The sequence below is a fragment of the Lotus japonicus genome, chromosome 2, assembly GCF_012489685.1.
Source record: "Lotus japonicus ecotype B-129 chromosome 2, LjGifu_v1.2".
Taxonomy (NCBI): Eukaryota; Viridiplantae; Streptophyta; class Magnoliopsida; order Fabales; family Fabaceae; genus Lotus; species Lotus japonicus.
The window spans coordinates 43448390-43472299 of NC_080042.1; the positions used below are offsets into that span (position 1 = coordinate 43448390).

The 23910-nt window shown below is 39.5% G+C and overlaps 1 protein-coding gene, 1 non-coding gene and 1 pseudogene across 2 annotated transcripts; all 3 read left to right on the forward strand.

The window, feature by feature from the left end:
- Positions 1–5179: 5179 nt before the first annotated feature.
- Positions 5180–5286, forward strand: LOC130741596 (small nucleolar RNA R71). The gene has a single exon (XR_009020485.1). It is a non-coding gene; the product is annotated as a small nucleolar RNA R71 (small nucleolar RNA).
- Positions 5287–9580: 4294 nt separating this feature from the next.
- Positions 9581–14611, forward strand: LOC130738058 (disease resistance protein Roq1-like). Its single transcript, XM_057589959.1, has 5 exons — positions 9581–10468; positions 10860–11913; positions 12154–12426; positions 12512–13876; positions 14087–14611. Exons 1-4 carry the CDS (start codon positions 9975–9977, stop codon positions 13730–13732), a joined length of 3042 nt encoding a protein of 1013 aa, XP_057445942.1. The 5' UTR covers positions 9581–9974; the 3' UTR covers positions 13733–13876; positions 14087–14611.
- Positions 14255–23840, forward strand: LOC130738057 (disease resistance protein Roq1-like; annotated as a pseudogene).
- Positions 23841–23910: the final 70 nt, after the last annotated feature.

Sequence of the window (23910 nt, forward strand, 5' to 3'; positions counted from 1 at the left end):
TGATGAAGGATCAAAGGTAGACCCTTAATGGACTCACACCGACCTATTCTCACGAAACACTCGGAAGACCGAAGTCTCCCCCTCTCTTTCCCAAGCATGCAATCACTCAACCCCAAAAACAACTTAAGTATCCACAAAAACATTTTCAAAACCAGCACAAGTACAAGAGAAAAACTTGCGGGCAACAATATGTGAGTATAGGGAAGCAATAGACCCAACAAAATAAACAAAGCTAACTATATAATGCATGAGCAAAAGAAAAACAAAAACTACAAATGGAAAATATGATAAAAATGCATGACCTATCTAAGGTTAGAAGTACCTCATCACAAATCACTCCATGGGGCCTTGATTGCCCCTCCCATCATCATACTCCGGATGAATTCCGGCATCATGCATTAGGCTCAAATCAGTCATTCCTTGCTCCAATGTGCTGAAATCCATTGGGCCATTATACCTGGGATCCGACGTGCTACCACCCCTCCAATGGAGATCAAGATCCCTGTGAAGGAGATCTTGTCTCATAAACATACGCCTGAAGGCGGCCTCCATCCAAGCAGGTGAAGGGTCAGCACGCGGTCGAGTTACCACCTCATTCACTACCTCGTTCTCCTCTTCCTCTTCTTCTTCCTCTGGCTCTATAGGATCCTCTTCCTCTTCTTCCTCTTAAGGCATCCTTGACATCCATTCCTTAAAAGTTGGTTCACCCGATCCTTGCTCATAATAGGGGAAACCGTCAACCTCTTCTACACAACAAAGATTAACCTTCTAGCCTTGCCCCTAACATCATGAATCAAGGCACAAATCAGTTGAGGAAAGATGGGTCGAGGCTTCTCCTTATCTACATTGTAGTGTGAGTAAATCTTGTAAGAAATAATCCTCGCCACATCTATTGGGTGGCCTCTAATGATGCAGTAAATGGAAATCAACACCACCACTCTCACTTCTGATTTGTGAGAGCTAGGGAACAATGAATCCTGCAAAAATTCAGCCCACACTCGAGCCAGCGGTGTCATGTTTTGCCTCAGCAAGTAGGTGATATTCCATTTTTCATTCATCTCCCATTTTTGACCGGGCCTAACCACCACTACTTCCAGATCCTACCGGAACGCTGAAGAACGATCCGAAAGTATATCATGGAAGGTTCTCTTCCATGGGAAAAGGCCTCATGCTCCGTGAGAAGACCAAGAAACCCTCGAATCCTCTCAGCTCTATAATCGATAACATCACCTCTGAACCAAGATGAGAAAGTTGGGGTTCCGGTTTGTTATCTTGATCATCACAGTAGGTATTCGCAAAGAATTCCCTAACCATGATTTCACAAGCAATAGGAATTTGATTCACCCAATTCCCCCACTTTCTCGTCTCCATAACTTCTTGCACGCCGAGGGAGTCTCTCCTCCCATCCCTATAGAATACTCCTCGCTCCCTTACACACTCCTTGTGTGCTAGGACAGATTTATAATACTCCTCCTTTGTCGCCGATAAGAAGCGGCAGCGGCCAAAGTCCTAGGTTGTGGAGGAAGAACGTGTTGCTCTTGTGGGATATATTGCTCTCTTAGAAGGCATCTGCACAAAGTTAGTACAACCACAAGCCGCAACAAAACATTATACATGTTAGTAAAAAAAACAAAAATCAAAATTAAAGGGAAATTTTTTTTACAAAAATAAAAACTTAAACACCTAAGAGCACCCAACAAGCTTTCTAGTGAATTTGGCAAGGAAAGGAGAGGAACCAAAAAGAACTTGCCCTAAATCGAATAGGAAAACCCATTGGAGCATTCTGTCAAACACCTAGAAGGCAAAAAACAAAACTAAACTAAACTATTACCTCCAAACTACCCAACTCTCCAAAATTCTCACACCCATTGCTAATTTTGGCACAAAAAACCCACAACAAGCAATTACAACCCCAACCCAACTTGCACAAGCTTAGAATCACTCACCCACAACCCCCAAGAGTCATGCATTACAAAACCCATGAATGTAGACGGAAAGAAGTGGAAAGATGGAACTTACCTTGAACTTGGAGTGAGTGGGTGCAAGTGGAATGAACTTGATGTAATGCAAACTTGAGAGATAAAGAGTGAGCAAAAGTGTGTGCAAGTGAGATGGGAGGAGTAGGAAATGGGTATAAGTAGTGAGGGGGGCGGTTTTAAAGAGAAAGGGAAGTTGGAGAGTGGGAAAATGAAAGGTTTGGGGTGTTTTAAACAAAAAACCATGTGTGTGTGCGTGTTGGAGCGCTCAAGCGCTGATCATGGGTGCTTGAGCGCCACTGGGTGCCCAGAAACCCCAAAGTATCTGTTGAGCTAGCGCTTGAGCGCCCAACCCAGCTCAAAATTGCTTTTTTTTTCTTTTTTCTTTTATAAGAATAAAAAGAACTATCCTAAAGCATTCTTAAACAAAAACAAAAATAAAAAGTTAGTTGTAATCTTTGTCTTGTTTTTTTTCCTTTTTTTTTTTGAAAAATAAAGGATTGTATATTATTATCCACAAAAAACCCATAAGGACAAACCCTTATGGAACAAGGAAAAGCCCAATATAAAACGAGGCACCCCGACAAGCACACAACGACCCCAAAATGCCGAAAACCCCCCAACCAAGACAAAAGCAAGGACACCCTAGGACTAATCAACAACACCCGAGAGACACAAACAAAAATCAAGTTTTGAAGTGTTCTTCATAAACCTTCTCCAACCCTCGAAAAGCTTCAAAATCGCTTCCCTCAAACTCTAACCCCAAGACTTTTCCAACTAACAAAAAAATAAAAAAATAAATAAAACATGGGTTGTCTCCCATTTAGCCCTATGTTATAGTTATTGGATCAAGCGCTTACCACTACGCCAAAAGCAATTGTTGTTAGTGAGGGCACAACTTTATTTCCTTATAGCACAGAGTCCTCAAGGGGCTGCAATGTTAAGCGCCATGGGGTGGGATGTTAAGCCCATCGAATCCTAAGGGTGACTGCTGGATTAATAAATCCAACAATCTCCCCCCCAGTGTTAGCCAGGGGATTCGAACCCATGACCTTGCTCTGATACCACTTATTGGATCAAACGCTTACCACTACGCCAAAAGCAATTGTTGTTAGTGAGGACGCAACTTTATTTCCTTATAGCACAGAGTCCTCAAGGGGCAGCGATGTTAAGCGCCATGGGGTGGGATGTTAAGCCCATCGAATCCTATGGGTGACGCTGGATTAATAGATCAAACAATAGTCCTAGGTAGACTCACCTTCCTTCGATGTTAAGCCCATCGAATTCCTTGCACAAAACCTTTGAAACAAATCCTCCCATGAGGTTATGTCTTGTTGCTCATCAAACCATGCTCTCGCTCTCCCTTCGTCAAGGAATAAGGGAAGAGTTTGATTTTTAACTCATCATCACTCTGACTCTCCCACTCCAGTCGTTGCTTTTCTTTCTGTTACTTCGAGAGGGACCTTTTCTAAAGTATATATAACCATTCTAAAGGCTCTCACTCCCTCCTTCTTGACAAGAGAACTTGCAAGGGTAAACTTCACCATATGAGCATGGAGATTCTCGTACTTTGACCCCCCCATACTTGTTTCCACTAACAAGCTTGATGAGAGCCGGACGGAACTCAACATCTTTTTCTTCCACCTTGGAGGTCTCTTCTTGAACCTTTGGTACGCTTTTAATCACATAACAAACAAAGTTATCAACATGGTTAGTCTTTAACATGAGATTGAAAACAGAAAATCTTACCATATCCTTACCAACTCGAAGAATGAGATGACCCTTGTCGACATCAATCTTAGCTCTACCAGTAGTTAAGAATGGTCGGCCAAGAATGAGAGGGATCTTCTCATCTTCTTCCATGTCAAGCACCACAAAATCCACGGGGAACGCTTACTTGTCGACCCTTACCATTACATCCTCCACGATCCCGTATAATGTCTTTAGGGATCGATCCGCCATTTGCAAGGAGAGCATAGTTGGTTTAACCTCTCATAGATTCAATCTTTCAAACATGGTGAGCGGCATCAAGTTGATGCTCGCTCCCAAATCACAAAGTGCTCCCACATTCGCCAATCCTTCAATCTCCACCAAAATTGTGAAACTTCCGGGGTCTCTTCTTTTCCTTGGCATTTTCCGCTGTAAGATGACACTACATTCCTCCGTCAACATTACTGTTTCATCAACCTCCTTCTCTTAGTCAAGATATCCTTCATAAACTTAGCATATATAGGCATTTGTTCCAAAGCATCAACAAAAGGAATATTGATGTGGAGTTTTTTGAAAACATCCACAAACTTTGAAAAAAATTTGTCTAAATTTTTCTTAGCCAATGCTTTAGGAAAAGGAACATTGCTAGTTTCAGGAGTAAGACCAATTGCCTCTTTAGTCTTGATGGGAATCACAACTTCTCCCTCAACTATCTCCTCATTTTTTTCTCCCTCTGTTTTTTTCTTCAATTCATTCACCACCCTACCACTTCTAGTGGTCACAACAGAGGCATTTTCTTGCATAGGATTGGATGTAGTATCGGAAGGGAACCTACCTTGAGGCCTCTCGGATATTTGCTTGGCAAGTTGGTCAAATTGATTCCGTAGGTTTTTAATAGCCGCCTCTTGGTTCTTGTAATTATTCTAAGTTCGGTTGATGAAAGTCTCAGCCATCTCTTCCAAACTCTTCTTGCTACCACCACCATCAACTTCACCTCGCTCTTGAGGCTGTCTTGAGGTTTGGCCTTGGAAACCTTGATTGGGAGATTGCCTTTGTTTCTCCATCCAGGATTGTAAGTATTTGAAAATGGGTCATTACGAAATTGGCCCATGGCTTTGACTTCCTCATTATCAGGTTTAGTCTCAGTGCATCCTTCACTATCATGAGGCCTTCCACAAGTCACACACTTCACTTTGGCAATTCTACCACCGATCAGTTTGGTGGTCTTCATTGTGTTATGAATCTCCGCAATTTGCTTGGAGAGTTGCTTGTTGGAGGCCATGAGTTGATCATAGGCTTCAACTGCTAGCAGTCCTCTTCGGGCTTGGCGATCATTATTAGAGTTCATAGCTCTCACAACCATCTTTTCGATCAATTCATACCCAACTTGTGGAAGAAGGGCATCAAACTCTCCATTTGAAGCCGCGTCCAAACCAAACCTTGAAGAATATTTGAGGCCAACATAAAACTTAGCCACTTGCTCCGCTTGGGTGAGGTTGTGCTGTGGGAACTTCCTCAAAAGCTTTTTGAAGCGCTCCCAAGCTTCATAGAGATTTTCATCGGCCACTTGGACAAACGTCATTATATCATTCTTCAACTTTCTCAAAAGAGCTCTCAGGACAAATCTAGTGGTGAACTTCTCGGCAAGATCTTCCCAAGATGTTATGCTACCTTGGGGCTGTGAATTCAACCACTCCTCTATTATGTCCCTCAACGAGAATGGGAACAAACTCAGGCGGTTTGTGTCCGCTGAGACGTTCTGAACTTTGTAGGTGTTACAGTTGTGGATAAACCGCTCCTTATGTGCATGAGGGTCTTCGAGGGCACCTCCACCGTATTGGTTATGGCTCACCAAATTTATGAATGCCGGTCTTAGCTCAAAGTTTCCCATGCCATCCGGGAAAACTATGCTACCGGAATAGTAGTAGCCTATGAGTCTTGTAAGATCTCTCAAAGAGCGATTGACATTTTCTGCCTCTTGCTCTATGAGTCTTTGAGCAAGAGCCTCTTGCACCCTTTCGTTTATGTGCGCTTGAATCTCCTCTTCCGTCATTTGGGCAGCCATGGAGGCAACCTCAGCAGCTCTTTGCTGACCTCGACGATGGTGGAGAGTACGTTCAGGCTCTGGATCAAACACCAATGACTTCGTGTCAAGCCTACCTTGCATACACTGAAATAACAAAGCCAAAGAAAAGGTTAGTAAATTTGTCTAATATCAAAGTATTTTAAATAGTTTTGACTACATAATTAATTATTTTTTGCTTATTGACTACTTTATACTCCCTCTGTTCCTTTTTAGGCTTAAATGCAATTTTGGACCCCAAGTTTACATTTTTTGCGATTGTTGACCATGATCTTATTTTTCTACGAACCGAGACCCTCTCCAAGCAAAAAGACCAGCCATCTTCTGCATGCAAATTGCCTGGAGAGGGTCTCGTTTCGTAGAAAAATAAGATTAGGGTCAGCAATCGCAAAAAATGTAAACTTGGGGGTCTAAAAGTGCATTTAAGCCTCCTTTTTATAAGATGACACAAAAAAAAAACTGATTCTTATGAAAAGGAACAACCTACACCCCTCTTTTGGTTCTTATAAAAAGAACCGAGGGAGTATTAATTACTTCTTAGAAACGTGCTAATCTCATTTTAACATTTCTTATCATCCTCAAGTTTCTACCCTTGACACAACTGAAGATATGACGTTTCATGGAGCAAGTGCACGAATTTGCGCATACAATTTATGCGTTCATGGACACCAATACAACCATAAGTAAGAAATTCAGGTATTAAATGTTTGTGTTATGGGTTCATATGTGCTTAATAAAATTCATCGTGGCGAGTTTTGTTTCCTAGTGTGTTGACACGTCAGAGAAGCAGAAAAGTCTGCGTATCTTTGAAATCTCAACTGCCAATCTCGAAACGTCACCTCACATCATAAAGTCACAGAATCCGAACCAACCCTACGTTACAACGTCCCTCAAGATTGCACCACTTGCTTTCTACAAGGCAATCATTGCCCCTTGTCATCATGAAGCGCGACTCCGCATCATCCACAGGCAACGAAGCAGTTGCTCGAGTTCTACACGCGTCCTGTGCCAACAGTCATCCCTATCTTATAAAGACCCTCATTCTCCACCATTTACCACTTTCGAAACCTCCACTTTTCTCGTCCTTAATCTCCTCCAAAAGGTCTCCGGCCAGTCTCCATTCCCGCTCTGTCGCTTTCCATCCTCTCGGTTATCCCCTGTTCACCTCCTTCCTTGGTGAGTCCTCTTCTTTGCCTACTGCATCTTGCTTCTAAACCCCCCACCCTTTTTACCTTCCTTCCTGGCATCCAAACGCCAAACCAGGAACTCCTCTCGCCACGCCGCTCCGGCTTTCTCCACGGCAGGCACCAACGCCCAGGGTGCCAACTGAACCTTCTTCCCCCAGCGGGGTCCCTCTCGAGTCATCGACCAAACCTTCTGGCTCAAAAATTTTGCCACCCTTCCTCTTTTTGCCGAAACGACCCTTCCCCAAGAGGCCATCGACCAACCCTCTGTCTATGAGAACCATAATTTTGTCTCAGATATTTCCTCGGAGATCGGGGGCTTTTGTCACGAGGTTCCACTGGACAACATCCTTATCTAGACTGGGCGAGCTCCCCAGAGGGCCTCGCCCAGGGTCACCCACCTCGTGGCGGTCACTCAAGCTCAGAGTTGGGCCTCCCCGTGAGGCCCAAATGGCCCATTAAGGGTAGTCGATTCACAAGGCCCAACCCCTAGCCTATAAATAGGGAGAGGTTACCATTTGTAAGAGACTCTTAGCTCATTTCTCAATAACAAACTCTAAATTCAGTTACACTCTCTCTCTCTCTCTAGGTAGTTACACATTCCCTCTCATAGCAATCCCTGCACTATAGGTACTACACCCTATCTCTATGTTCTTGGAAAGAACATTTGGCGCCGTTTGTGGGGACCAGTGAATTTCGATTCCTAGACTACGTGGATTGCTTTACAATCGAGAGAAGTTCATAATTCTGTGACATTCTTTGAGTTTTAGTTGTTTTCGGTTTGATTTTCTTGTTTACGGTTGATTTTCTATGGAAACTCGTTGTCGTCGGCGTAGTGAGGCAAATGAGGAGAGGCGCGGTTCACCGCCGCGTCGTGTGAGAGGAAGACCCCGTCGTGAGGAGGTCCGTCGCGAGGAGTCTGAGCAACTGACTCCTCCTCCGCCTCCACCGCCTCCTCCTCCTCCCTCTCCAACGCCTCCGCTGCCTTCTCCGCCAACCTCACCTTCGCAACAAGGAACTCCGGAGAATTCCCCGATCCTTGCAGAAGACGGATCACCGCAGCCTCAGAGGCCAGGTACTCATAGAGATTGACAGCGTTTGATCCGCAACGTCGACACCATTCGACAACAAAATGACTATTTGCAAGAGCAGCTTGACTACCTCGGCCACGACCAGCAGGACGAGGGAGTGCGAGAGGCGGAAGCTGTAGTGGAGTTCGAGCCTTTCTCGGCGGCGGTGAGAGAAGTCGCAATTCCAGACAATATGAAGAATCTCATCCTGGAATCTTACAGTGGAAAGATGGATCCGAAGGATCACCTCCTATATTTCAACACGAAGATGGGGATTAGTGCGGCTTCGGACGCGGTGAAATGCAGGATGTTTCCATCAATGTTCAAAGGCACAGCGATGGCGTGGTTCACCACTCTACCTCGCGGATCTATCACGAACTTCCGTGTTTTCTCCTCAAAGTTTCTTATTCATTTTTCTGCGAGCAAGCTCTAGCAAATCACGATCGATGACCTGTACAACGTTCGTCAGATGGAAGGAGAAACTCTAAAGCAATATGTGGCGAGGTACAACGCAGCGTCTGTCAAGATCGAGGAATTAGAGCCGCATGCTTGTGCGAGAGCCTTCAAGAACGATCTGCTGCCTGAAATGTTGAACAACAAGCTAAGCAGGAAACCAACTCATTCAATGGAGGAGATTCGTGCGCGGGCAAACACCTGCATTTTGGACGAGGAGGACGACGCGTTCAAAAGAAAGTACGCGAAAAACTAAGTTTTTCTAAAGTATCATCAGCGCTAGCACCATCCACCCCAAAGGTGTCTTCTTCCCTCACAAGAACTGAACAAGCTTCCACGAAATCTTGAGTGCCATTAACATTAACAAAGCCACCGACAGAGCAAGCGCCAACCTCAAAGACTGAATGCGATAGACGAAAAAAGCCGAGCCCACCGCAACACAGAGTACCAACATCTTAAGCAGAAGATATTGGACCCCCATCATCCTCCTTGGAAGTCAAAAATTCACCCGCCGCAAGCCTAACAGAAGTGCATTATGAAGAAACCGAAGAATAGATAACAGATTGAAGAAGCAGATAATCATTAAACCAAGTCCAAAAATTACTCCTAGAACCAAAGGGAGCAATCAATGATATTTTAAAATTCAAATTCCCCATCTCCAAGGAAATCAAACCGTCCCTTACATTAATCCTTTGGATAACTCATTCCTTTAAAAGCAACTAAATAATCATGATTAAGATGACGTGGAGAAGGCTGAATCCATGCCGCTTCGGCTAACTCCACGCCGCTTCAGCCACCACGGGTGGCGCCGCACCGCCAGCCCAAGCATCCATCTCAGGAAACAAAAAAACGTCGCTCACACGTGGCTCCTTAAGGCAGATGAAGACATGACACCTAAAATGATGTGTACCGATAAACAGACAAGCTCTGATTGAGTCAACATTCATATATTTGTATTAATATTTTCATTTATAAATTTTAAATGTTAATATTATTATCATTATTTGCAAAGTAATAATTCAGACAGTTCTCAACTCATCTTCTCCTCCCTGTATTTCCAAAATTTTGTTTCTAAACCTACATGTGGAAACCTGCACCATCATTTCAATCGTTGGCTGATCACGATCTCTAGATGTCATTGCACCATCATTTCAATCATTGGCTGATCACGATCTCTAGATGTCATCCTCCCGGTCATCAATAAGCCTTGACAAGTAAAACCCTATCGCAAACAAGAATAATCTACTGGGCCACTTACCGCAGATAATTCAACTTTTTTTGTCTTTTGAGTGGACAGTCATTGATTATAAAACTCATAACTCAGAAGTCAGAATTCATCTTGGTGTACTGAATAACCACTCGCCGACAGTCATTGATTTACAAATCTCATAACTCATCTTGCTGTACTTAATAATCACTCGCCACTCAATCATTGCTTGCACTAGTTGAAGTTGTCTAGCTGAGCTCTTTGCATTCACAAATTTCAGGTTCGAGTATCATGGAAAAGGGAAGAGCAGAATCCTCATCTTCTTTCAAACACGAGTGGACATACGATGTCTTCCTTAGTTTCAGAGGTGAAGACACCAGGTTCAATATCACAGGCAATATCTATAATTCTCTGGTCAAAAAAGGGATTCACACTTTCATGGATGATGAAGAGCTTAGAAAAGGGAAAAAAATTACACCAGCTCTTCTAAAGGCAATTCAGAAATCCAGAATTGCAATAATCATTTTCTCTAAGAATTATGCATCATCCACGTATTGCTTGGATGAACTTGTTGAGATTCTTAAGCTTGTCAATGCAGAAGGTAGATTGGTATTGCCAGTTTTTTATGATGTGGATCCATCACTAGTTCGCCATCAGAGAGGAACTTATTCAGAAGCCATGGCGAAACATGAGGAAAGGTTCCCAAAAAACAAGGGCAAGGTACAAAAGTGGAGAGGAGCTTTACGTGAAGCAGCTGATCTCTCAGGCTGGCATTTCCAAAACGGGTATCTCACACTTTCCATTCATATATATATATGTTATTGCCTCTGCTTTGATTGAGTTAAGTTATGTTCACACCTTTGCACTCAACACTTCTAGAGAGATATAGGAATCTAGGAAGAGAAATTAGTGATATGATATGTGATGCGATCGAAACTGTAGAGGGGGGACAGGAAGAAAAACAAGGTGGAAATGAATTGTAAGAGATGGTAGAGTGTGAAAATATCACAACTCGCTTTAATTTTCTGTTTGCCTAATGAATTTCGTGTTAAGAATAATGTGTAAATTGATATAAAGATGAATGAAATTGACTTAATAGAGAAATTAATTTATGATGAGTAATTCATTTTCATTGAAGTGTTAAACTAAAGGAAATTCCAACTTTTTAATGGACAGTTCTGAGTCAGAATATAAGCTTATTGATAAGATTGTTGAAGAGGTCTCGAAAAAGATCAATCGAGTTCCTTTGCATGTTGTTGATAATCCAGTTGATCTAGACTCTGCGGTGCTTCAAGTGAGTTCTCTCCTTGGACTTGGGTCTGAAGTGATCATGGTAGGTATTTACGGATTTGGAGGACAAGGTAAAACAACAATTGCCCGTGCTGTGTATAACTTGATTGCTGACCAATTTGAAAGTTTGTGTTTTCTTGCTGACATAAGAGAAACGGCAATTGGTAAGCTTGGCCTTGTACAACTCCAAGAAACTCTTCTTTCTGAAATACTTGGAGAGAAAGACATCAAAGTTGGAAATGTCAATCAAGGAATTCCAATAATCAAAAGGAGCTCAATTGAAGGCACTCGCGGAGGAATTGATTGGTTTGGCTCTGGCAGTAAGATCATTATCACAACAAGAGACAAACAATTGTTAAATTCTCATGGAGTAGTAAGATTACACGAGGTTAAACTGTTGAGCCATCAAAAAGCTCTTGAACTGTTTAGTTGGCACGCCTTTAAAAGTCATGAAGTTAAAAGTGGTTATGTGAAAATTTCAAAGCGTGCAGTTTCTTATGCACGTGGCCTTCCATTGGCTTTGGAAGTCATAGGTTCTCACTTATGCGATAAAAGTTTAGATGAATGTAAGTCAGCATTGGATAAATATGAAAAAGTTCCTCATCAAGATATCCATGAAATTCTTAAAGTAAGCTTTGATGGTTTGGGGGATGATGAGAAAGGAATTTTCCTTGACATTGCTTGTTTCTTCAACAAAGGCGAAGTGGAGTATGTAAAACAAATGTTACATGCTCATGGATTTCATGCAGAAGATGGTATTAGAGTATTAGCTGGTAGATCTCTTATAAAGATTGATAGTTGTGTAGCAAAACTGAGAATGCATGCCTTAGTTCAAGACATGGGTAGAGAAATTGTACGACAAGAGTCAATACGTGAGCCTGGTGGACGTAGTAGATTATGGTTTGACGAAGACATCATTCATGTTTTGGAGGAAAATACGGTATGTGTGAAATTATAATCATCTCTGCATTTCTTCTCTTTTTCACTTCTTTATTTATCCTTTGTTATATATATCCTTTAGATCTCAATATTCTTATTCCTCCTTTCTCAATTTCATGTTCAATGAAGTTTATCAAAAACATAATATACTTCGTTTTTATATTGGTAAATTTTATAAAATATGTAGATGATATAGCTAACTTGCACATTGTGTGATTAAATTGTACTTTGGCCATGGAAGGGAACTGAGAAAGTTGAACTGATAATGCTTGATGGTTGCAAAAACAAAGAAGTGCAGTGCAGTGGAAAAGCCTTCATGAAGATGAAAAACCTGAGAATTCTAGTGGTTGACAATGCAGTGTTTTCTACAGGGCCCAAACGTTTACCAAATAGTTTGAAGGTGCTTAGTTGGAATTGTTATCCATCACAGTCTTTACCCTCTGATTTCAATCCTAAACAACTTGAGATGCTACATATGAGAGAAAGCTGCCTTGAATTCTTCCAACCTCCCAAGGCATGTAGCAGTTTCAATTTTTTTTAGATATTATGAATTTCCACCTAATAATTGATAACTTGAGTTGTTTGCCTTTATTCTGCAGATGTTGAAAACCTTAACTGTACTTTATTTTGAAAAATGCAAGTTCTTAACCGAATTGCCAAGCCTAAGTGGAGCAACATTCTTGAAGAAGCTGTCCCTTGATAACTGCACAAAGTTAGTTAAAGTTCATGATTCAGTTGGGTTTCTCAAGAATCTCCACTGCTTGAGCGCTAAAGGATGCACCCAGCTAGAAAATCTGGTGCCCTGCATCAAGCTGGCATCTCTAGAAATTCTAGATCTCCAGGGGTGCTCACGTCTAAAGAGATTTCCGGAAGTATTGGGAAAGATGAAGAAAATAAGAGAAATTAATTTAGACAAGACTGCCATAGACAAGTTGCCATTATCTATTGGAAATCTTATTGGGCTTGAACAATTGTCCATCAAGAAACGCGGAAAGCATGTTATTCAGCTACCAGACAGTATCCATGCATTGACTAAAGTTGTGGTGGTTACGAGTGACAAGCCTCAGGGCTTTAGATTTTTTAGAAGGAGCCATAAGAATGAAAGATTGGGCTCAGAAATATCACCAAGTTCAATGCTTGTTTATCAAGGTGCTCGGCGAGAAATGAGTGATTTCACCACCTTTGATGTGTATTATTCGTTCATGAGCCCCAATAATGTTATCGAAGTATGTATTCCCATGCCTCTAGTGCATCATGATTTTGAAATGTTGTTCCCAAAGATGCCAACCGATTTCCAGAACCGACTTACTAAATCATCAATGTGCTTCTCATTTCGAAAGAAGTTCCCTAGGATCGCCCTATGTTACCATGTTAGTCCCAACTCTACTGGAAGCCTGATGTCGGATTTCAAGTTCAGCGTACTCATTAATGGCGCCAAACAGTTCAGTTCTTCATGTGCCTGCATAGCTCATTCAACACGGGGCCTAATATTTTGGTGTGATCTACAGAGCAAAGTGGATGAGGTATTTACAGAACATGATTGGAATGAAGTTGAAATTCAATGGGAGTTAAACAAACAGAAATCAAATTCTAAAAGTGGAACAATGGACGATCACTGGGAGGGAAATGGATGTTTATGCTGGACCCTAATCGGTCTCTACAAAAAAGGAAACAACAAGCAAAGAGTTAAATTTGAAAATCCTACGTCAGATTTTCCATTGCCCTGCTGCTCCCCTACTACACTTTTACACGCGATGGGTCATCAGATAAAGCTTCAATCACACGTCTTAAAAAGTGAAAATGAAGTGAAGAGAAGATAGAGATAGGAAAAAAAGAGAAAGTAAAAGATATCATAGATGATATGATTGAAAGAGAAGAGAGATAGATAGAAAGTGAAGTGGAAATGAAGTGGATGGGTGAATGAACGGTAGCCCTATGTCATCTTTTCCCCCATTTTCGATAAGGTCTCTAACTCTCTATACATTCACACTCCATTATTTTCCAACCTCATTTCCATTTTATCTTTTATTTCTTTCATTCTCATTTTTTTTTTCTATGACATTAGTATCATATTTTTTATTTATTTCTTCTATTCATATCTCTTTGTGGGTGCTGATGAAGAGAGGAACATGTTTCCATGGAGCTTATTGGCTCCTCTACCCTTCTTGCCATAGGTTCCCTCTAGCGAAACACTCACAGGAACTTCTCACTTTCTCCCCCAGCTAAGGAGGAGGCACAGCCAGTGGTGCAGGAGGCACCGGCTGCAGAGGCACTAGCCTAGCTAGATCGGAGGGCAGCTGATGAGCCCGGTGTACCGCATGTTGAACACACCCGAGATATTGGTGCGGATGCTGATTTTCACTCTAGTGACATTGCTTCACAGTTGCTAGAGTGGATGACTTGACGCGGACCATCCAGGCGGAGATTCAACACGAGGCCTAACATTTTGGTATGATCTACAAAGAAAAGTGGAAGAGGTATTTACATAGATCACTAAAGTTGTAACTCTTGAATGATCCTTCTCTTTTTGATCAAATTGAATGCTTGAATCAGGAAAACTGCCTTTATCTTTCTCCATTAATTTTGTTGAGTGTACTTAGGCTGAGTAAACCAAGGTGACTTGTTGATAATGATGGTCGCTTGCTTCTTGACCAGGATGAGCTTTCAATTGGATGCTACTATCTTGATTTCTCTCTCAATGATTTCTTATATATAAAAACTATATGTATTAAAGAATTGCAAAAGAATAGTTCTTATATGCAGGAACCTCCATGGTTTCTTACGAATATAATCTAATTAGTAATTACTATTATATAAAATGATAGTTATATAATGTTTGTTAAACTTATCACTGATACAGCATGAGAGAGAACATAACAAGTAAGACTTTCCGATAGTTAACTTGGTCTTGGCCTCTTGGGTCACAAGGCATGTTTTGTAAGATGATATGATCCTAATTGGGTAGTTGATATAAGATTAAATTAGAGCTATTAAGGCAAGGTTTGTAAGACCAATCCTGCTAATGCTTTTTGTTATGGAATGAAGTTTGTTTTTCTATAATGTGGCCTGCTGCAATTTTCTTGACCATCCTTCTAAGGTTCATGCTTGGAACGTACATCTATCCTCTGGACTGTTTCATTTTTTCCCCTCTTTGATTAGATTTTATGAATGAGATGACAGTTATCTGGATACATTGATTGCATTTTTGCAAGGCCATTGAAGTTTCAAGTGTCCTTTATCGCGTGGTTGAGTTCAGTATGATATGTTTGCTAAGTTTGTTTGGAGAGGAAACAGAAAGGTTTATTTGTCGCTATCAGGGAGGTTAACGGTATTTATTATTATTATCATCAGGCTCACAGGCTTCTAAATATATATACAGCGACTATATGAGGGGGGTCAACTGTATTTATTATTCTATTCTCTAGTGTATATGACTATATGATTTTTATATTCTTTTTTACTGATCCACATCCATTTAAACCTTTATTGTGATTTTGGTATACTTGTTTACATGCTTCTAGTAGATCAAGAGTAAATTCTCGGGGGAAGTCCCTGAATCAGAGAACACACAAGCTCTACACCCAAAACATGATGGAACCATATGACTTTAGGCACTTAAGTGGTTCTTAGTCATTTCAAGTTGAGTGCTGACCATGTTTTTAGTAAAATTTCAGTTACTATAACTTAAAACTCTGAGATAGTGTCAATAATATGGACACAGTAATGGAATAATTTTATTTTGATCATGAAAGAACTAATGGATCTACGTGGAAGGAAGAAGAGGGTCTTAGCAATATTGAACCCTGGTATTTGTTTATAATTGTGCTGTTATGGATTGTTGAGAACTTGAAATAATTCTAGATTGACTCAGCACAAGATGCTGCTATCTACAATCTGACTTGCTTGTAGGGTGCTTTCATGCTCAATCACCTCATTTACTGAGTTCTTGCGGGGATAGCTTTCCCTAATTGAGAATCTATTTATAATATATTAATCTTGAGATGCAAACTATAGTGGTGAAATGTCAGTTAAGTTTTAGCCACATAATACACATTTTTGCACCTGAACAATAATCCAATGTGGACAACTCCACATTCTTCAAATCCTCCAATTCCAATCCATTCAACCCATCTCCTCTGTGCACTCTCTTTTTACCAGGTTTATTCTCTTCTTATAACTCCGCTTATAACTCCTCATTGTTTTCTCACTAATTTTTGCATTTTGGCTGTGTGATTATTGATGAATCTAAAGAAGAAATCACTGGCTACATTATTAAAAAGATTTAGGGATGTTAGTTGATTTATCGGCTCCATATTTAATAATAGATGGTCCAATTATCAAAAAGTCTTCTGTTCATATCTATTTACATTATATTAAATTTTGGAGATGCGAAATATAGTGCTGACACTTCATTTTCTTTATACCACTAGCAATAGTATCCAGCTCAGCATTTAGTCTCACGTGTAATGTTATATTATTCTAAAAGATTCAACATCTACAGACAACATCGTTTCACAAAACAACACAAAACCATTCTAAAAGATTCAAAATCAACACAATCCAAGATACAAGCTCAGCAATACCAGGGCACAGATACAAGCTTATGCTTTTTTGGTGGGTCATTTGTGAATTTGCTTCAAAATAAATTGGGTATGTGATTTGTGTGTGCACTTGCACTACATCTTTAGATTGTAACTGATTTGTTACTATTGTTATTTCATTTATCATGGAAAGTGTTCCAATGATGGATCTATATTCTGCTTTTGAACATAAGAATGAAATTGCAGAAGCAGGTATTATTTTCTGTTTTTCAGTGTGTTGTGACTTAAGGTATTCTTTTATTTTCTTTTCTTAATTTGTTTGCTTTCACTTCCTAGATGTGTAGATGTGTATAATTTTATCGTAGAGGAGCTTATTCATCAAACTTCATAGTTAAGGTTAGGCTCTGACTTGCTCGAACTTATTGTCTGGATTATTTCTTTCTTAATTTTTAAAAGTTCCAAACTTTTGCTACAGTTATGCTCATTTACATGTTGAATGCATAAGTTGTGTGGAGTCTTCATGTTTGTATTCTTAATGCTCACTTTCAAACTTAATTCTTAATAATTGCTTCTTTTCGAAGTTCTTCCCAGCGTTAAGATAGTAACTGTTGCTTCTTTTCAAAGTTGTGTGCATAGACTTTATTCATTGAATATTAGTTGAGACTATATTACAAAGATAAACTACAAAGCGCGCAGAGGCCAAATTATAATAGAAGCTAACTTACAAGAATAAGCTGTAAATTTTTTACCCTCCCAGATACATGTAATTCCTAAGAATTATGATTTCAATAAAATACTAGATACAACATCATGAATATTCTTCTTCTTGTGTAGGGGTTGCGCACCCCTTGTGCTTCTAATTTTAATAAAATCATTTGGTTTTTCCAAAAAAAAATATCATCATGAATATTCTCTTCTTCTCTTTCTCTTGTTTGTGACCCAATCTTCTAGTGTTGAATTCCCTCAGAAGTTGCTTCTTTAAACTGTTATTGGCTCTCAATGTAAATTGGGCTACTGGTTCTGTACTAGTCATTCAGCCATATCATGGCTGGAGAAGGAGAGCAGATCACCAACCATAATTAATCTCTTGAGGGAGCCACATTTGACTTGCAAGTAGAAGGTGGCAACAGTGAGGAGTTAGCTAGAAGAACCATTGTTGGAAAAATACTTTCTACAATTAGTCAAGAATTCAATCAAGAATGTTAACATCTGCAATCACAGTTTCCTTTGGAATTAAGGTACTTGAAGAATAAATGTCTCCCATTTGATGAACTCATTTTCTCATGTAGCTTTTCCTTGACAGACTTTAGAAGCAAAAATTGCCATCAGACCAGACCAGCTATAACATTGGAAAATGATCCTGCAGACAAGTGAGTAATCATGATAGAAATCAATAAATTCAGCGCAGATGCACTAATCATGACAAAGCAATAGAAATCCACTCATGTCAATTGAAAATTATACTGTGAATCCAACAATTTATAAAGAAAGACAAATGAAAAATAGTAGGGGGGAGTGCGGGTTGCGGGTTGTGAACAATGGATTTGGGTGTGCGATTGGGTAGACATTCAGGACGATTGGAGCGGTGCTCCCGATTAACGGTGGGACGATGAGCGATGGTGAGATGATCGGGGTGGCATTGCTTGATGAACGATTGCGGCAGACACAACTTGAACAGGGGAACATGATGGAGAATGAGAAGTGGGTTCTCCAGAACGTTGGAAGATTAAGAAAATGAGGAACGTGAGTGACTTAAGTGACTTAAGTGAGTGTTTTAATCTAATCTGTTTATTTTAATCTATTTGCTGAAAATCATTCTCATAATTATCACATAAGAGAAGCTTTCTCATAAGATACATCATACATCACGAAGTACATATCTCCCGACTACCTAGTGCATAGATGATCAACTGGTAGGTTTGAGTCCCTTCGAATATAGTTGCGTTAAATATCGGATAAAAAGAGCCCCATTATGATAATTTGTAATTATCTATTTGCCTGCTTGAGAGGACTGGTCTGGACTCTGGAGGCTCTTTGTTAATAAATAAGAGTTTCTATTGTCGAAAAAGAATATTTGATAGAAAGAGCTTATCACCCTTGGAAAAGCCGCCATATATATATTTATATTACTCGTTCTTTTTGTTTTTCTGAAGACAGTGACTGATTACTTATGTTTTATATATACCTCTCTTCTGGCCCGTGCACATATTATATTCCAAAGCAGTCAGCGTCTATCAATCTGTGTATTGATATTAGTCCCAGTCAAGTAGTCAACCGTCTACGATACCACAACACTTATGTGAGTATGATACACGAAAAGGTTGTGGACCAATCACATCCTCCGTATTTAAAAAGAAAAAAATGAAAATATAAATTATTTTTATTGTGGACCAATCACATCCTTCATGTATGATACATTGTGGGTATCATAGAAACCACCATATATATATATATATATTTACTGATTGCTTACTTCGTCCTAAAGAAATATTAATAAAATAATTTGAAAACAAGGAATGAACTTCTGGGCAATTAATTACATATATTACAAGTTGTCTTGCAGAGCATTTGAAAGTTTGTGTATCATGGATAGGGAAAGAGGAGAATCCTCACCTTCCTTCAAACATCAATGGATTTATGATGTCTTCCTTAGTTTTAGAGGTGAAGACACCAGGTTAAATTTCACTGGCCATCTCTATAATGCTCTATGCGGAAAGGGGATTCAAACTTTCATGGATCATGAAGGACTTAAAAGAGGGGAGGAAATTAAATCAGCTCTTCTCAACGCCATTCATTCGAAATTCTAGAATTTCAATAATCATTTTCTCTAAGAATTATGCATCATCCACGTATTGTTTGGATGAAGTTGTCGAGATTCTTAAGCTTGCAAATGCAGAAGGTCGATTGGTAAGGCCAGTTTTTTATGACGTGGATCCATCACAAGTTCCGCATCAGACTGGGACCTATGCAGAAGCCTTGGTTAAACATGAGGAAAGGTTCAAGGATGACAAGGACAAGGTACGAGAATGGAGGAAGGCTCTATGTCAAGCAGCTAATCTATCTGGCTGGCATTTCCATCACAGGTATCTCACACTTTTTTCTTTTGTTTCCCTAATGATTTTTCTATTAATAAAAATGTGTACTGAGAAATAAATGAAATATGATGTGAATAAAATTAACTCAGTACATACAATAGTTTCTATGGGAATATATTTTTTAAACAACTGAATGAACTAAATATCCATTCCACGTGATATTGGGCAGTTCGGAGTCGGAACATATGTTTATCCAAAAGATTGTTGAGGAAGTCTCAAAAAAGATAAATTACACTCTTTTACATGTTGTTGATAACCTAGTTGGACTAGACTCTACTGTGCTAGAAGTGCGTTCTCTCCTAGGACTTGGGTCTGAAGTGGTCATGGTAGGCATATATGGATTTGGGGGAATGGGTAAAACAACAACTGCTCGTGCTTTGTATAACTTGATTGCTGATCAATTTGAAGGTTCCTGTTTTCTTGCTGACGTTAGAGAAACAGCAATTAGTAAGCACGGCCTTGTACAACTTCAAGAAATGCTACTTTCTGAAATACTTGGAGAGAAAGAAATCAAAGTGGGAAATGTCAATCAAGGAATTCCAATAATAAGAAGAGGCTTCGACAAATTAAGGTTCTTCTGGTTTTGGATGATGTTGACAAATTGGCACAGTTGAAGGCACTAGCAGGAGGTCGTGATTGGTTTGGCTCCGGAAGTAAGATCGTTATCACAACAAGAAACAAACAATTGCTAGATGCTCATGGAGTGGTAAGATTACATGAGGTTAAACTGTTGAGCGATGAAAAAGCTCTTGAATTGTTTAGTTGGCATGCCTTTAAAAGTAATGAAGTTAATCCCGATTATGTGGAGATTTCAAATCGTGCAGTTTCCTATTCCCATGGCCTTCCATTGGCTCTAGAAGTGATAGGTTCTCACTTATGGGATAAAAGTGTAGATGAATGTAACTCTGCATTAGATAAATATGAAAGAGTTCCTCATGAAGATATCCATGAAATTCTTAAAGTAAGCTTTGATGGTTTGGGGGAAGATGAGAAGTGTATTTTCCTTGACATTGCTTGTTTCTTCAACAAAGACGAAATGGGTTATGTCAAAGAAATGTTACATGCTCATGGATTTCATGCTATAGATGGTATTAGGGTATTAGCAGATAGATCTCTTATAAAGATTGATGATGTTGGTTTAGTGAGAATGCATGATTTAATCCAAGACATGGGTAGAGAAATTGTAAGGCAAGAATCAACCCGTGAGCCTGGTGGACGTAGTAGATTATGGTTTGATGAAGACATCATTCATGTTTTGGAAGAAAATAAGGTATGTAAGAAATTACAGTTTTATATTTTGTAATTTTTTAAAAATGTGTTGAAGACATAGCTAACATGCACATTGTGTCTTGAATTTGCACTTGAAGGGAACTGAGAAAGTTGAATTCATAAAGCTTGATCTGTACAACGCCAAAGAAGTGCAGTGGAGTGGGGATGCCTTCATGGACATGAAAAACCTGAGAATTCTAATAATTGAAAATGCATTGTTTTCTACAGGCTCCATATATTTACCAAATAGTTTGAAGGTGCTAGGTTGGAGTTGTTACCCATCAGAGTCCTTACCGTCTGATTTCAATCCTAAACAGCTTGAGATGCTACATATGCCTGAAAGTTTCCTTAAATTCTACCAACCTCCCGAGGCATGTAGCAGTTTCAAAGTTCTTAGATTCTATATGAATTTTCATCTCATAATATCATAAATTGAGTCGTTTTCCTTTATTTTGCAGATGTTGATATCCTTAAAATTAATTAATTTTGAAAATTGCAAGTTCTTAACTGAATTGCCAAGCCTAAGTGCAGCATCACTCCTGATGAATTTATGTCTTGATAACTGCACAAATTTAGTCAAAATTCATGACTCGATTGGGTTTCTTGAGAATCTATGCTCTTGGAGCGCTAAAGGATGCAACAAACTAGAAAATCTGGTGCCCTTCATCAAGTTGGCATCTCTTGAAATTCTGGATCTCCAGGGATGTTCATGTTTGAAGAAATTCCCGGAAGTATTGGGAAACATGGAGAAAATAAGAGAAATTAATTTAGACAAGACTGCCATAGAGAAGTTACCATTTTCTATTGGAAATCTTATTGGGCTTGAACGATTGTCCCTCAAGGAATGCGAAAAGCGTGTTATTCAGATACCAGAGAGTATCTATACATTAACTAAAGTTGTGGTGGCTTTCAGCGACAGGCCTTGGGGCTGTAGATATTTTGAAGGGCACCAAGAGAATGAAAGGCTAAACTTAGAAGTATCACCTAATGCAATGCTAGTTTATCAAGGTGCTCGGCTAGGAATGAGTGATTTTACCACCTTTGATGTGTATTATTCGTTCATGAGCCCGAATAATGTCATCCAAGTATCTAGTCCCAATCCGCTAGTGCATCATGATTTTGAAATGTTGTTCCAAGAGCTTCCGATCAATTTCCTCAGCCGACACATGAAATCATCAATGCGCTTCTCATTCCAAAAGAAATTCCCTAAGATCGCTCTATGTTTCCATGTAAGTCCCAACTCTACCAGAACCGGAAGCCTGATGTTGGATTTCAAGTTCAGCGTACTCATCAATGGCGCTAAACAGTTCAGTTCTTCATCTATCTACATAGCTTATTCAACACGGGGCCTAACATTTTGGTGTGATCTACAAAGCAAAGGGGATGAGGTCTTTACAGAACACAAATGGAACGAAGTTGAAATTCAATGGGATTTGAACAAACTTAGATCAAATTCAAAAAGGGGAACAATGAACAATAACTGGGAGGCAACTGTATGTTTATGCTGGACCCTGATCGGTCTCTACAAAAAAGGAAACAACAAGCAAAGAGTTAAATTCGAAAATCCCATGTCAGATGTTCCATTGCCCTGCTGCTTCTATTACACTTTTAGACGTGATGGGTTATCTTTCCCCCATTTTTGGTAATGTTTCAATCACTCCATTTTTTTTCAATTTCATTTCCATTTTATCTTTTATATCTATCATTCTCTTCTTTTCTTCTCATATTACTTATCAGATTTATCATTTATTTTTTCTATTCATATCTCTTTGTGGGTGCAGATCAATTTGGGGTGCTAACCAATTTTTTTTTTTTCTTTTCGTTTTGGTATATTTAGGGTCAATTTGTTTTACTGTTTGATAAAGTTAAATTTAAAAAATGATAGTTTTTTTTTTTAATATCAATACACCACATTATTAAACTGAGATAGAAGAAGTATCAACATAAGAGCTTGGGACACCCTTAAAAAGAGTTCACCCCACCAAAAACCCCTAGGAAAATCATTAGCTAAAGAAGCTAAAATGTGGGCTGAGCAATTTGCCTTCCTAGAAACACGGAAAAAAATTATCTAACACTTTTCTTTCAGACATAACAGGTTCAATAGCAGATGGGCAGACTTCAGAACTCACAGCATTATGGAGGATAAGTGAATCACTTTCAAACACAACTGAATCAACATGAAGTTGTTGTGTCGACATACACCATCCAAGATCTAGAACTTCTGCGACAATGGGATCAAATCTTCTATCTTCTAAGTGGGTAGCAGCACACATCAGCTCACCATCATGAGGCCGAGACACATGACCAGAACCTGACCAACCCGCATCAACATTAAACTTGATGAACCCAGCTTGTGGTGGTTTCCAAACAGCATCACTAGTGTGAGGGAGCAGCAGGATTATTACAACCAAAGTGCACTGCAACAAAGGAACCACCTGAATTGAGCAGTGTTAGAGCAAGAATTAGCCGCATACCAGTTCTGAAGGAAAAGGATTGCAACACTCAAGTTAAATGTTAGAAAAATAATAATAATATACAACCTGGACGGTCCTGCCTATCTCAATTATGACCTGCCCAAACCTTTAAGAGGTAGGTGCTTCTTTTGATTTATTATCCTGAGAATGCACAACATTACTTTTAACATGAGTGGACTGAAGCTGAAGGGTAGTTGTTTGATGGGAGGGATATTTTTATTCCTTGCTTTCCTGATTAAACTAAATCATGATATGAATATTGTGCCTACTGGTGTAGATGGAGATTAATATTCGTTATCTTTATTTGTAATAAATACAACTAAACAATTCTTTGCTATAACTTTTGTCTAATCTAAAATGAATTAGAAAACACTGTCTGGATTTTATTTGTGTACTTGATGGAGCTCATGCGGAACCCTAGGATATAGTTGTTTTCAGTCCTTGTGAGTTGTGGGAGACGCAAAATATAGCGTTGACACCTCATTTCTTATACCACTAGCAATAACTTCGAGCTCAACATTTTGTCTCACGTATCATGTTCTATTATTCTAAAAGATTCAACATCGACAAACAACATTGTTTCACAAAAATGACACAACCATTCAAAGAGATTCAACAT